Source organism: Ictidomys tridecemlineatus, chromosome 4 (assembly GCF_052094955.1).
Source record: "Ictidomys tridecemlineatus isolate mIctTri1 chromosome 4, mIctTri1.hap1, whole genome shotgun sequence".
Taxonomy (NCBI): Eukaryota; Metazoa; Chordata; class Mammalia; order Rodentia; family Sciuridae; genus Ictidomys; species Ictidomys tridecemlineatus.
Window position 1 is genome coordinate 201,703,465 of NC_135480.1, and position 12,092 is coordinate 201,715,556.

A 12,092-nucleotide genomic window follows, 5' to 3' on the forward strand; every position below is an offset into this window, starting at 1 on the left:
TATTAAATGCATATCTTTAATGTTGCACATTGTTAAACGTTGACCCCTCTATGAGAATGTTGATTGAGGGGCTAGTGTGTGTGGCATAAATATGCTTGATGAACCAAACAGATATGTCCCCTGCCTGGGGTGGAGCTTTGGGTCTGGTGGAAAGACTCACAGTCATAGAGGTAAATGATGGATAGTTGCAAATGGTAATCAGTGATAAGCAGGAAGTGCATAAATGCAATGTGGAAACAACAGGGACCTATTTAGATAAGCAACCAGGGAAGGCCTCCGAGGAGTGATATTCAAGCTGAGAGTTTAAAGATGAGAAGAGTCCAGGCCTTGTAAAGACTAAGTGCATAGGCAAACCACCCAGGGAAGAAAGAGCTTTGATACTTAAGGAGCTAAAAGGAAAGGATGGGGCAGTCTGGGTCCAGACAGCACCAGGCCCTGTGGGGCATGCTGGAGCATTTAAGTTTCATTTCATTTCCTGGAGAGTCATACAAAAGCAACAAGTAAGGGTATCCAGGAATGTATAAGTTTGTATATCTTATTCATATTGGAATATACAAATCGACCAATGTATAAAGAGAAAACATTTATAAATGGAATTTAACATGGGATGAAAGTGCATATTTCTACATTTGTGGCCCATAATTTTATTTATTGAAGTTTCATTTTATATTTTAATATCTGTTAGAGAAATATTCCCTCATTTTTTCTATTTCAACATTTTTGGGTATTTCCCCATGTTTATTTATCAAACAAGCTTTAAAGTAATTTTGCCATGTTTTAGCTCACTCTTCACCCCAAAATCACATTGATCCTTTGATGTGGATTTATAAATTTATAAATTTATTTGGGCATATATGATTTTTTTAATATCGAGACGTTCTATTCAAGATGTTCTATTCAATTTTCCACTTAAAAACATTTTCTTTTTATGCCCTTCAATAAGACTTTATAGTTTTCTAATGTACCTTATCATTTCTTGTTAAGCACATGTTTAACACATGACTTGGAATATTTATTGTTAATGTGAATATGTTTTTTTGCATCACACTTCCTAAATGGCAATCCCTAGTCTTTAGTGTCATACATGGGGGGAATCCTACAAGTAATGTCTCTCCCCCTTCTGAGTTTAGAATGAACTGAAGCATAGATAGAAGAGAGGATAGGACATAAAAATATTACCTGTATTATTGATAAGTATGATTAAAAGGTGTAGCTTTTGATCTTTAGCTAAGTAGGTTTAGCATATTCCTCCTTGAAGTAGATAGATTTAGTCTTATAGTTGCAGGAATTACAGGTCAATAGTATCTCTCTTTCTCAGAAACAGGTCCAGTTACTGAATAGTGAAAGAACATAAAAATATTTGCTTTCTGCAGTCAGCCAAATCCAGATTCACAAAGGGAACTCAGAATTCTCTGTTCTCCAATTCTTTCTCCTAAACTCATTAATCACTTCTTCTAAACTCACTCATCCTCCCAGAAGGTGAGAAGGCCAGGAGTCAAATTCTAATGTAAGTTCCTCTATTTGGAAAAGAAAGCTTCCCCCGTAACATTTAGGAAAGACATTGATTTTGCTGTTATTCTTAGTTGGATTCTCTTGATTTTTATTCTTAGAGAAACACTTAAATCATGAGCAAATAATGAAAGTGTTCTCTTCCTTCCTAGTATTCATACCTATTATTTATTTTTCTTATCTTATTGCATTGGCTTTAGGTTGTAACAATTATAGCAGGCATCCTTATTTTGTTTCTGATTCAACTGAGAATATTTTTCTTTTAATATTTTTTTTAGTTATAATTGAACACAATACCTTTATTTTATTTGTTGTTTTATGTGGTGCTGAGGAGTGAACCCAGGGATTCGAAAGTACTAGGCGAACATTTCTCTGCTGAACCACTACCCCAGCCCTTCAACTGAGAATACTTTTAATATTTCACCATTATACTTGTTTTCTATCATACTTTCTAAATCACTGGTATTTAGTGTTGTTGCTGGCTTCTGATACAAAACTTTGTCATAAGAAGTTTAAATTTTCCTCCTAGTTTACTATTTTTAAAAATTTATAAGTCATTGATGTTGAGACTTAACAAATACTTTTAAAGTATCTATTCTGTTGGTAGTAATTCATGACTTATTTACTTTTAACAAGACAATATATTCACAGATTCCTTAATATTGAATTTTATCTTTCCATTTCTGGAATATATATGGATTGATCATGGTGGATTTTGACTTGTTTTTCAAGTCAACTGAATTCAAATTGATAAAATTTTATTTAATCATGTTGCAACTATTATATGCCTAAGTGTGTCGATTCACATATTAGAGACTAATCAATGAGCTTTGGAATGGTGGTCCTGGCCCAGATGAATTGGGAAAATGCCAGGTTAAACAAACCAAATAGAGTTCTTTACTCCTAGACTTCACTGAGACCTCAATATACTAACACTGTGATTCTCTGAAAGGTAAACTACAAGTGCAATGCAGTACTTTTTTAAGTTATTAGAATACAGAAGCCCCTTTTCAATAAGCACACATTAAATTCTCCAGGGAGTATTATTCTAAACTTATCAGCAGTTCTCCTTTTTGGTATTATCCTTATTGAATTTTAGTATGAGGTTTATGCTAAACCTGGAAAATGAAAAAAAAATTGTCTTTTTTCATTCTCCCCACCCCCCTTCTCCTGGTTAACAGTTTAAATAACACAAGGGTTGACTGTCCCTTGATGGTGTGATAGAACTTGCTATAAAACCATCTGAGCCAGTGGCATTTCTGAGTGATACAGATGCTTGGAATGTGTGCACTTGAGTGGCTTCCCCACAGGATGTTTTCCTCGACAGCCAATTCTGCTTGGCATCCTTCTCTTTAGGATCAAGCTATTTTGGAAAAGCCTAGAATGTGTGAAAATGAGACTAAATGCATTAGCAAATTGATGCTGATCACTCCTGCATGGTCCTCTGCTCCAAATGAGCCAGCTTCCTGGCCAGCACCCTTTGAAATGACACACCCCTCTGCCTGGGGCTGCTGGCGGGGGCTTTGTAGGCAGATTTGGTTAAGCAGGGAAAGGTCTGGTCTGGTTTTCCTTCCAGCCGCTCTAGCTGAGGGTTCAGCTCTGGAGCCCCCCTCCTTAACCAGCTCCATTCCATCCTCTGGCTTGTACCTTTCTCCAAGTATTGCAGGGGCAGGACTCCTGCTTAAACCTCTTGCTCTAGAGCTTCCTTGAGGCCGGCCTCCCAAACCTAGCTCTCGGCCTGTGTGGGTAAATCATTTCCCAAAACCAGGGAGGCCGAGAGCCGCTGGGAGATCGGGGTCAAGGAAGCCAGGCTGAGCCCGCGTTAGGGCAGCGGGGCGGTGGGAAGAGCCCAGGGGCTGCCCGGGGACAGTGAGGCCGGGAAGGGCTGGTGGGCGGGTGTCCCTCCCTGAAGAGGCCACTCGGCCCGGGGCTGCCTGGAACCCGCGGCCGAGCAGGACGGCTCCAGGGGCGGCGAGGCCTAGGCGAGCCCAGCCGGGCGAGGCCCCGAGAGGCGCGGCGCGGGGCGAGCAGCCGACGCCCGAGGCGGCGGGGCCCGAGCTCCGGGGCGCCCAGGAGGCCCGCGGTGGGCGGCGGCGGCGCGGGCTCGGGACGCCTGGGCTCCGCTCTCCCGCCCGCCCGAGCCAGCCGCGGGCGCCCAGCGCCTTCCCCGGAGCCCGGCCCGCCGCCGCGGCCCGCGGAGGGAGCCGCCGCCGCCAGGCCGCGCCCCGCCCCTGCCGCCGCCGCGCCCCCGGTGAGGCTCGCGCTCGAGCTGCGGCGCCGGCTGCCGCCGCCTGGGCCCCGGGCCCGGCCCCTCCCGCGCCGCCCGGGCGATGAGAAGCTGCTTCTGCGTGAGACGGAGCCGGGACCCGCCGCCGCCGCAGCCGCCGCCGCCCCAACGGGGAACAGTTAAGTGAGGCCGGACGGGCGCCGCGGAGGCTCGGCCCGGCCGGCTCTGCCTGCCCCGGGGCGGGCGGGCGGGCCGCGGGCCCAGGGGCGGGCGGGCGGGAGGAGCCGGGCCGCGCCGAGGCCTGCGGGCTCCGTGCCCGGCCCGCCGCGGGGACAGACCGACCGGGCGGCCTCTGCCGGGCCCAGCGCGCGCCGCGGCTTCGCGTCCCCGGCCCGGCCTCGCGGCGGGAGGCGGGAGGGAGCTGGGGGACCGGGTGGAAGCAGCACCCCCGGGCCCGGCGCAGGTGAGGGGCCCACCTGGCATGGGCTGGGCACAGTCGCTTGACCCGCCAGGCCCGGGGTCCGGCTTTCTGCGGTCACGTGGGTGCAGACCAGAGTGCACCTGACCCTTAGGCATATTCTGGGGCGTTGGCCTGTGTAACCGGGCGCAGCAGAGAACATTCACACCTAGGGCACCTGTGTGCGAGGTGAGATGTTCCACTTGGGCGCTCCAGACCCAGAGCACCCATCCAGAAGGGCATGCTGATAAGCACCTTGCAGTCTCTCCAGTGCAAGTGAGGCACCAGGGCCAGGGACATAGGACCAGGGAACATCAGAACCTAAGAGACAGGCATGGAGAACAAGGTAGACCCAGGATCATCTTTGTCCTCTTTGTTACCAGCACACAACTGTTCCTAAATCATCAGCCTTTCTCTCCACTAAAGATGCACCTTCTGTCCCCTGTCCTCCAACAGCCTGTTCAACAGGGCACAGAGGAAGACCACAGCAGAGCATAAAGCAAATGGCTGTTGCCCCTTCTTCTTCTCCCTGCCCCCACCCAAGAACCAGAGACCCCTGGATTTCAGCCACAAAAGCAGACAGCAGGCCAGCTCCTCTTTAGGGGCCTTTGTCTCTGGTGGTTCCTTCTCAGTATAATCTCATTGTACATTTCTCGACAGCTGGCTGGATCTCATCGCATTTTAACAGGGCTAGCAAATCTTATCAGCTGCACCAGAAAAGCCTTAGAAAAGTTAGAAGATAAGCTCTGCATAGATCCAGACTAACTGAAAAATCTTAGTGTACTCGAAAGGTTAGTTACAAGAGCTGGTGACACCTTTCTCGCTGCAAATCTTGTGGGGTGCTTTGAGGAATTGTGCCATGCTCAGAATATCTAAGTGGAGCCTCTGAGAAATGGGGCTTCTGCAGGGACCTGGGCAGTACCCATGTAGAGCAGTTGATGTGGCAATGACCAGTTCCTTAGAACCTAAAATCATGTAATCTATATTTTTTTGTTCTTTTCCTTTTTGCTTTTAGTCTCTGATGTAGGCTAAAGGCATTTTCCATACCCTGCCTGTGTACTGCTGGTGGGCCTTCTCCACTTCTAGAATATTGCATCATGGTTAAATGCAAGGGCTTTAGAATTAGACCTCAGCCTAAGTCTTGACTTTCTTATCTACTGTGTGTAATTGAGCAAATTAATAAGCCTTTCTGAGTCTAGTTTCCTCATCTGCAGAGTGAGGCTAATGTCTGTGTTTTATTTTTATAGGATCATGGTGAGTTATAAAATATTGCAAGAAAAATTTAGCTCAGTACCTATCATGTGACAAGCAATCAATAAAAGTTGGCAGTTATTATTAAGTGTTTGTTAATGGACTGATCCAAAGAGAAGCTCATTTATTTATTTATTTTTAGAGTGTGTTTTTGTTTGTGCGCTCTAGACCCAGAGCACCCATCCAGAAGGGTGGATTATTTCATTCTTATCATTAGGAGTTAATGGTATTGTAGAGTGAACACTGGGTTTGGGTTTGTATTTCAAACTATCTCTGGGACCCTAGGTGACCCTAGGGAAGTCATGAAACTTTTCTGAATTCCTATTTTCTTAACTGTAAACATGACTTACAAATAAAATCTACCCCTAAGGGAAGATTTGAATGAGCTAATGGATGTGACTGCACTTGGCCCTTTCAGAGGTGGGGGTCCTCATGAAATTTAAATAGTATCCAGTAGTAGGTTCCGGTTCTATGGGTCTAATACTCAAATAGTTTATTGGCAATGATTGGACTATCAGCAAAAGAATTCAGGAATGTCGTGGCTTTGTATGTGTTACAAAACTGCATGGCCATGTGAACTCTCAGGGCCTTGGAAGAGGGAAGGGAGTTCTGTGGCCTCTCTGCTTCCGAACCGTAGGGGCCCTGGCTGCAGCAGGCTGGAAGTGCTCTTTGCTTCCTGCCCAAAGAACGACATCCTCGCCGCACTGCAAAGTAATGGTGGTGTTGGAGTGGAGCTTGGGAGGTGCCATTACGAAGATAACAAATGACTTCATGGCTGGGATGTCTTCAGGCTGAGGGCACTGGTTGGTGGCCGTGGCTGAATAAGCAGAGCCTCCTTTGCCAGTCAGGCAGTGAGAGGTTCCTTGAAAGAGCTGCTCCTCCCAGGCTCTTCTCCCTCTCCCAGACCCTCCTGGCCAGTGAATCCCTGGCCTCAGGGCCCTCCTCGGCCTTCTGTTCCCAGGGCCACTGTTGGGAGTTGTGATTTCCCTGTGTTGTGTGCACTGTTTGCAGTGGCCTTGCCTGAGTCAGATCTCTCTCCAGCTGCCCGGGAAGCAAGGCCACTGTGGGGTGTGTGTGACATTACCTCCCTTGTTGGGGACATCCTGTGGACATGTGTTTGGTTTATTTGACATGCTTCTGGTAAGATGTGGAGCTCGTCCAGGCAGAAATGTGAGAGCCCTGTGGGCTTGGAGCCCAGGCCGCACACAGGAGCCTTACAGCTCCAGCTTCCCCAGGACGGGAGAGCCACCTCCTTGCTGTGGCTGGAACCTGCCTGAGGTTGTTCTCTTGCTCTTTGTACATGTGGATATACATCCACATACACACACTTGCTTAAAACATGGATGCTGAGCAGTAGCGCAGAGTCTTCAAAAGATCACCCTTATTCTTCAGAAGAAAGTCATAAATGAGTTCTTAATGAGCTAAGTTACCTGGGTGTTTATGACAATGCTGATTCCCGGGTTTCAGGCCTAGACTCTTGAATTAGATTCTCTGGAGAAGGAGCCCTGGAACATGCAAGTTTAACAGACTGTACTTATATTTGTAGGCTGTACTTAATATTTGCTGAAATTTGAAAACCACAGTTCTGGATACTTTCTAAAAAATTGTTAAATGACATGCCATAAAATCTGGCATCTTAGCTATATTTAAATGTATGGATCAGTGGCAGTAAGTACACTTCACACTGTTGAACAGCCAGTCTCTAGAACTTTTTCATTTTGCAAAACTGAAGCTCTGTACCCCCTAAAACTCCCCATTTCCCTTCCCCTTGGCTCTTGGCAGCCACCCTTCTGCTGTGTCCCTCTGAGTTTCTGACTCTGTGCCTTCCTGAACAGGCAGGACCATATAGGATTTCACTTTTTGTGACTGGCTTGTTTCACTTAGCAAAATATCCTATACCATAGCTTGGGTCAGATTTTTTCCTTCCTTTCAGAGGCTGACTAATATTCTGTTGAATGTGTCTACCAGGCTTTGTCCCTCCACCCCTCCACAGGTGGGGCTCGAGTTGCTTCCATGTTTTGTCTATGAACACAGGTGTTCCAGTATTGCTTTGAGACCCCATTTTCAATTCTATTATATGGAAATTTTATTTTTTATTTTTTGGGGGAACTAGCACACTGTTTTCCATAAAATGATGGCTGCCCTTTCTGTTTGTCAACAAGCTTCCCCATTTTTTCCACGGCTTCACCAGTAGTTTCTTAGTGCTTTGTTTTATTTTTCGGTTGTGGCTGTCCTGGTGGGTGTGAGGTGAGAGCCTGTGGTTTTGCTCCTAACTTGCATTTCCATAATGACTAGAGGTGTTGAATGTCTTTTCATATGCTAACTGGCCATTTGTATATCATTTTGGGGGAAATGTTTGTTCAAGTCCTTTGCCCATTTTAATTGGCTCATTTACTTATACACAATAATGGGATTCATTGTGATACCCATGTATGCATGTCACATAATGTGGCCCATTTCCTTGCCCAGTACTTCCCCTTTCACTTCTCTCCTGCTTCTCTCCAATCCTCTATTCTACTGGCTTCCCTTCTGTTGGCAGGAAAAGCCTCTTTTCTCCCCTTTCTTTCTAGCATCCATAGATGAGAGAAAGTCATGACTTTAATTCTTTTGGATAAATACTGAGTGGAATAGCTGGGATGTATGCTAGAGCCATTCCTTGTCTTTTGAGGAACTCAGAATACTTGACTTTCTGTTATTTCATTCCAGTTTCATCTATTTCCTGCAAATAATGACCTAAATTCTTTATGGCTGCATAAAACTCCAGTGTGCATATACATCACATTTTCTGCGTCCCTTCATCTGTTGATGGGCATCTAGGCTGATTCTAGAGCTTGGCTACTGCAAATTGTGCTGTTATAAACACGGATATGCATGCCTTGTGGAAGTATGCTGACTTTAATTCTTCTGGGTAAACACTGAGGAGCGGGATAGCTGGGTCATATGGTGGTTCCATGCCTGGTCTTTTGAGGAACCTCCATACGGATCTCCATAGTAGTTGTACTAATTTACAACTGTAAATTGTATAAGTGTATACAGTGTATAAGTGTTCCTATATGTCCTGTACACTTGCCAGCATTTATTATTATTTATATTCTTGATAGCTTCCATTCTTAGCTGGACTGAGATAAAATCTTAGTACTGTAGTTCTTTTTTTTTTGTACTGGGTATTGAATACAGGGGTGCTTAACTACTGAACCACATCCCTGGCCCTTTTTATTTTTATTTTTATTTATTTATTTATTTATTTATTTATTTTTATTATTATTATTATTTTTTTATTTATTTATTTTTTATTATTATTTTTATTTTTTTGAGACAGGGTCTCGCTAAGTTGCTGAGGTCCTTGCTAAGTTGCTGAGGCTGGCTCTGAACTTCAGATCCTCCTGCCTCAGCCTCCTGAACCTCTGGAATTATAGTCATGTGCTACTGTGCCTAGCTGGGTGTAGTTTTGATTTGCATATCCTTGATTAATAAGGATATTGAACAAAATTTTCACATATTTATTGGCCATTTGTATTTCTTCTTTTGAGAAATGTCTTTTTAGTTCATTTGCCCAATTATTAAATGAGTTATTTGTTTATTTAGTGTTACATTTTTTGAGTTCTTTATATGTTCTGGTTACTAATCTTCTGTCAGAAGAGTAGCCAGCAAAGATTTTTCTCCCATTCTGTAGCTTTTCTCCACACTTCTAATTGTATCCTTTGCTTTGCAGAAGAATTTAATTTAATGTCATTTCATTGATTAACTCTGGGTTTTATTTCTAGAACTTTAGGAATCCCATTAAGAAAGTCTATGCCTGTACCCATGTTTTCTTCTAACAATCATTTGCCCAGTTTTTAGTTAGTCTGATTTTATTGTTGAGCTGTAGGAGTTCTTCATGGACCTGGATAGTAATCTCTCACTAGATATAAGATTTGCCAGTGCTTTTTCTGATTCTTGGGTTGTCTTTTTACTCTATTGATTGTGTCCTTTGATGCAAATTCTAGATGATTTCTATACATTGTAACCCTGTTGAGAACATCTTGTCTATTATTCTATTATTTTTTTAGGGGGTGACCAACTCCAGCCCAGTTTGGTTGATGTGCCAAGGGTCATACAGGGGTAGGTGTCAGCTGGGATTGGAGCTGGGTCCATCTAACTGCAAAGCCTGCCCTCCTCCTCCCCTCAGCTCTGCCTGCTATTCTGCCTGCTGTGCTTATAGCAGACAGAGGAGGCCTCTGGGTCAGAAGGAAGTGGCCTTGGAGGGAGAGGTGTTGAGCTGGAAGGCCTGGGACTCTCTTCCTTCAGACCACTGGGGCACCTGTAGGTCTGCATCATTGCTTAGCTCTTAGAAATGGCAGAGGGGGGCAGATAGGTTGTGAATTTTATTTATTTTTTATTTTTATTTTTTTATTCTTTGGTGTTTCAGCACCTGTCTGGCGGGGCAGTTGGTAAAAGTCTGTGGAGGTGGGAACCTGGCCCAGATTCTGAATGGTGGGGTGGGTGTCTGTAGGAGAGCAATTGTGCCTTCTTAGCTGACCTAAGATGGGAGGGAAAGACTGGGGGACTCATTTTGAGACTTTGTTCCATGAAAGGTCACCTTCAGGTTGGTTCTATTCATTCATCATTCATTAAACACTTAGAAAGTGCCTACTCTTAGGTGCTTACATTTTGGACTATGGACCAGCTGTTTCAGTGTCAGCTGGGAGCTTGTTAGAAATGCAGCCTCTTAGGCCCCCAGACCTGCTGTCAGTGTCTCTGGGGTGGGGCTTAGGAGTGTCTGTCTTAACAGCCTCTCCAGGGGACTCTCACGTGTGCTGCAGTCTCATGACTCCTACTCCTGAATGCAGTCTCGACCCCTCCATCCCTGCTCTCCCTAGACATCTGTGGACTGCTGTGTGCCAGGGAATGTGGTGGGTGCATGGAGGTCAGCTGCATTGGGAGGTGTGGGTGGGACATGCAGATGAAGAGAGCCAGCCCATTTGCCTAGAATTGAATTGACATCGTGGAACTTTTACTCTGCAGACAGTGGCCATCAGGACAGGGGTGTGACTTATCTTACAGTACTGAATACATCAGGAACCATTGGCCTTGGGGCCTCCTAGGATGGTTTCATTTGTAGGGTATCTGTTTTTCTTGGGGTCCTCCTTTTTCCTGCTATCCAGGGGACAGTGTGGTATCACCAGGTCAGACCTGGACTACCTCATTTCCAGTGAGCTTGAGCAAGTCAGAGTAGGGATACACATGCTCTACAGGATGGCGCACCCTCCAGCCGTGTTCCCTTGCTTGGGTCAAGGTGGGCTTGTATAGGGCAGGGCTTGGGCCAGGGCAGTGCTGTCGAACTTAATCCTGGATTTACTTTTCGAGAGGGAATTCTGGGATCTAGAGTTGCACTATATGGGCCAATGCAGCCTGAGCCTGGGACCTGCCTCACATAGTTTATGGACTCTAATCATAAGATGGTTAATATAAATCCAAACATTGGTCAGATTCAACTGATGTGTTTAGATACCAGATTCTTCTATTAGAAGAAACAGAACAAATATTGCTGGGATGGGAGGAGGTGCTCATAATTGTTAGTTTCTTAGCTGGAAAATTCCTTGTGATCTAGGAGAGACTAAAATTATATTTACTTCAGTTTCCCAATGTCCCAGCAGCCCATGGCCTGAAGCTACCTGAGAATCAGAAAGCATGTGTGAAGGATTTGACTTCTGGCTGGTCATGAGGTCATCTGTCCAGGTCAGAGTGCAGGCAGTGCTGGGTGCCTGCCCACTGCTGTGGCCTCCTGAGGAAGTGGGTCTTTGCACCATTGCCTCAAGGAGGGGTGTGTGTGTGTGTGACAGTTCATGTTGGTGAATCCTGGCCACTAGTTCCTTCCTTTGAGGCTATGCCATGTCCTCTTGACCCTTCTTGTGAATCTGTCAGGAGAAAGGTGCTAGTACTCTTGAGGCACCAAAGGGGACAAGGACGAGGATTCCTGCAGACCACTGCTACAGCTGGGAAACGGGCCGAGAGCCTCCCCAGGGCACTGGCTGTGGCAGCAGTGTTTGCTGGGACAGCCCAGTCCTAGTGGGAACCCTGCTCTTCCCCAGGGTGAGTTAAGTTTTCATTCCCTTACCTCCCCAGCCCCGCAGGGGATGGCAGTTTAAGTCTTTGGCGCCCTTGACTTTGGATTTCAAGCAAGCTGATCACAAGTTCATCCTTCTGTAGGGACTTAATTAACCCACTGGTTTTGTCATTTCAATTACAGTAGCCCAATTTGACCTACCCCCCTAATACTTTGAAATCACTCTCCTCAAAAGTTGTGCGGTCATGCCTTTGGCCCTGGCGGGCTGCCGGCCCTGCTTCTGAGCCAGCCTCCCTTGCGCGGCAGGGAGGCCCGATGCCTCCTTTGAAGGCAGCACCCCTGCCCCCTGCAGTCATTGCCCCCCGAAAGCACTTTAAACTCAACCCACACCCCGCTGCTGGGAGGGCCTCGGTGGAGAGAGGGCTGCGTGTTGTTAGTTGGGTTTGGATTTCAGTACTGGAGTTGATAGAATGAGATAAACCCAGGCTCACTAGGGCCGTGGAAATTAAACAGAGATGATATCAAAGTTCCCCTGAGTTTTCAGCTGTGATACAGTAGCTTAGTTTTCTCCCAGACTGGGGCCGGGAGGCAGGCCTTTGATT

At 46.0% G+C, this 12,092-nt stretch overlaps 1 protein-coding gene across 6 annotated transcripts in view; it reads left to right on the forward strand.

Moving 5' to 3' along the window:
* The first annotated feature begins 3,735 nt into the window (after positions 1–3,735).
* The window catches only part of Mvb12b (multivesicular body subunit 12B), a 176,242-nt gene continuing 167,885 nt past the window's right edge, over positions 3,736–12,092 (forward strand). For 3 of the 6 annotated variants that reach the window (XM_078048225.1, XM_078048228.1, XM_078048227.1), the window contains exon 1: positions 3,741–3,914. In XM_078048225.1, the coding sequence (XP_077904351.1) occupies positions 3,840–3,914 (75 nt within the window). In that variant the 5' untranslated portion in view covers positions 3,741–3,839. Of the gene's footprint in view, positions 3,915–12,092 lie in introns of all 6 variants that reach the window. The other 3 variants (XM_078048224.1, XM_078048223.1, XM_078048226.1) reach the window with 3 other exon arrangements.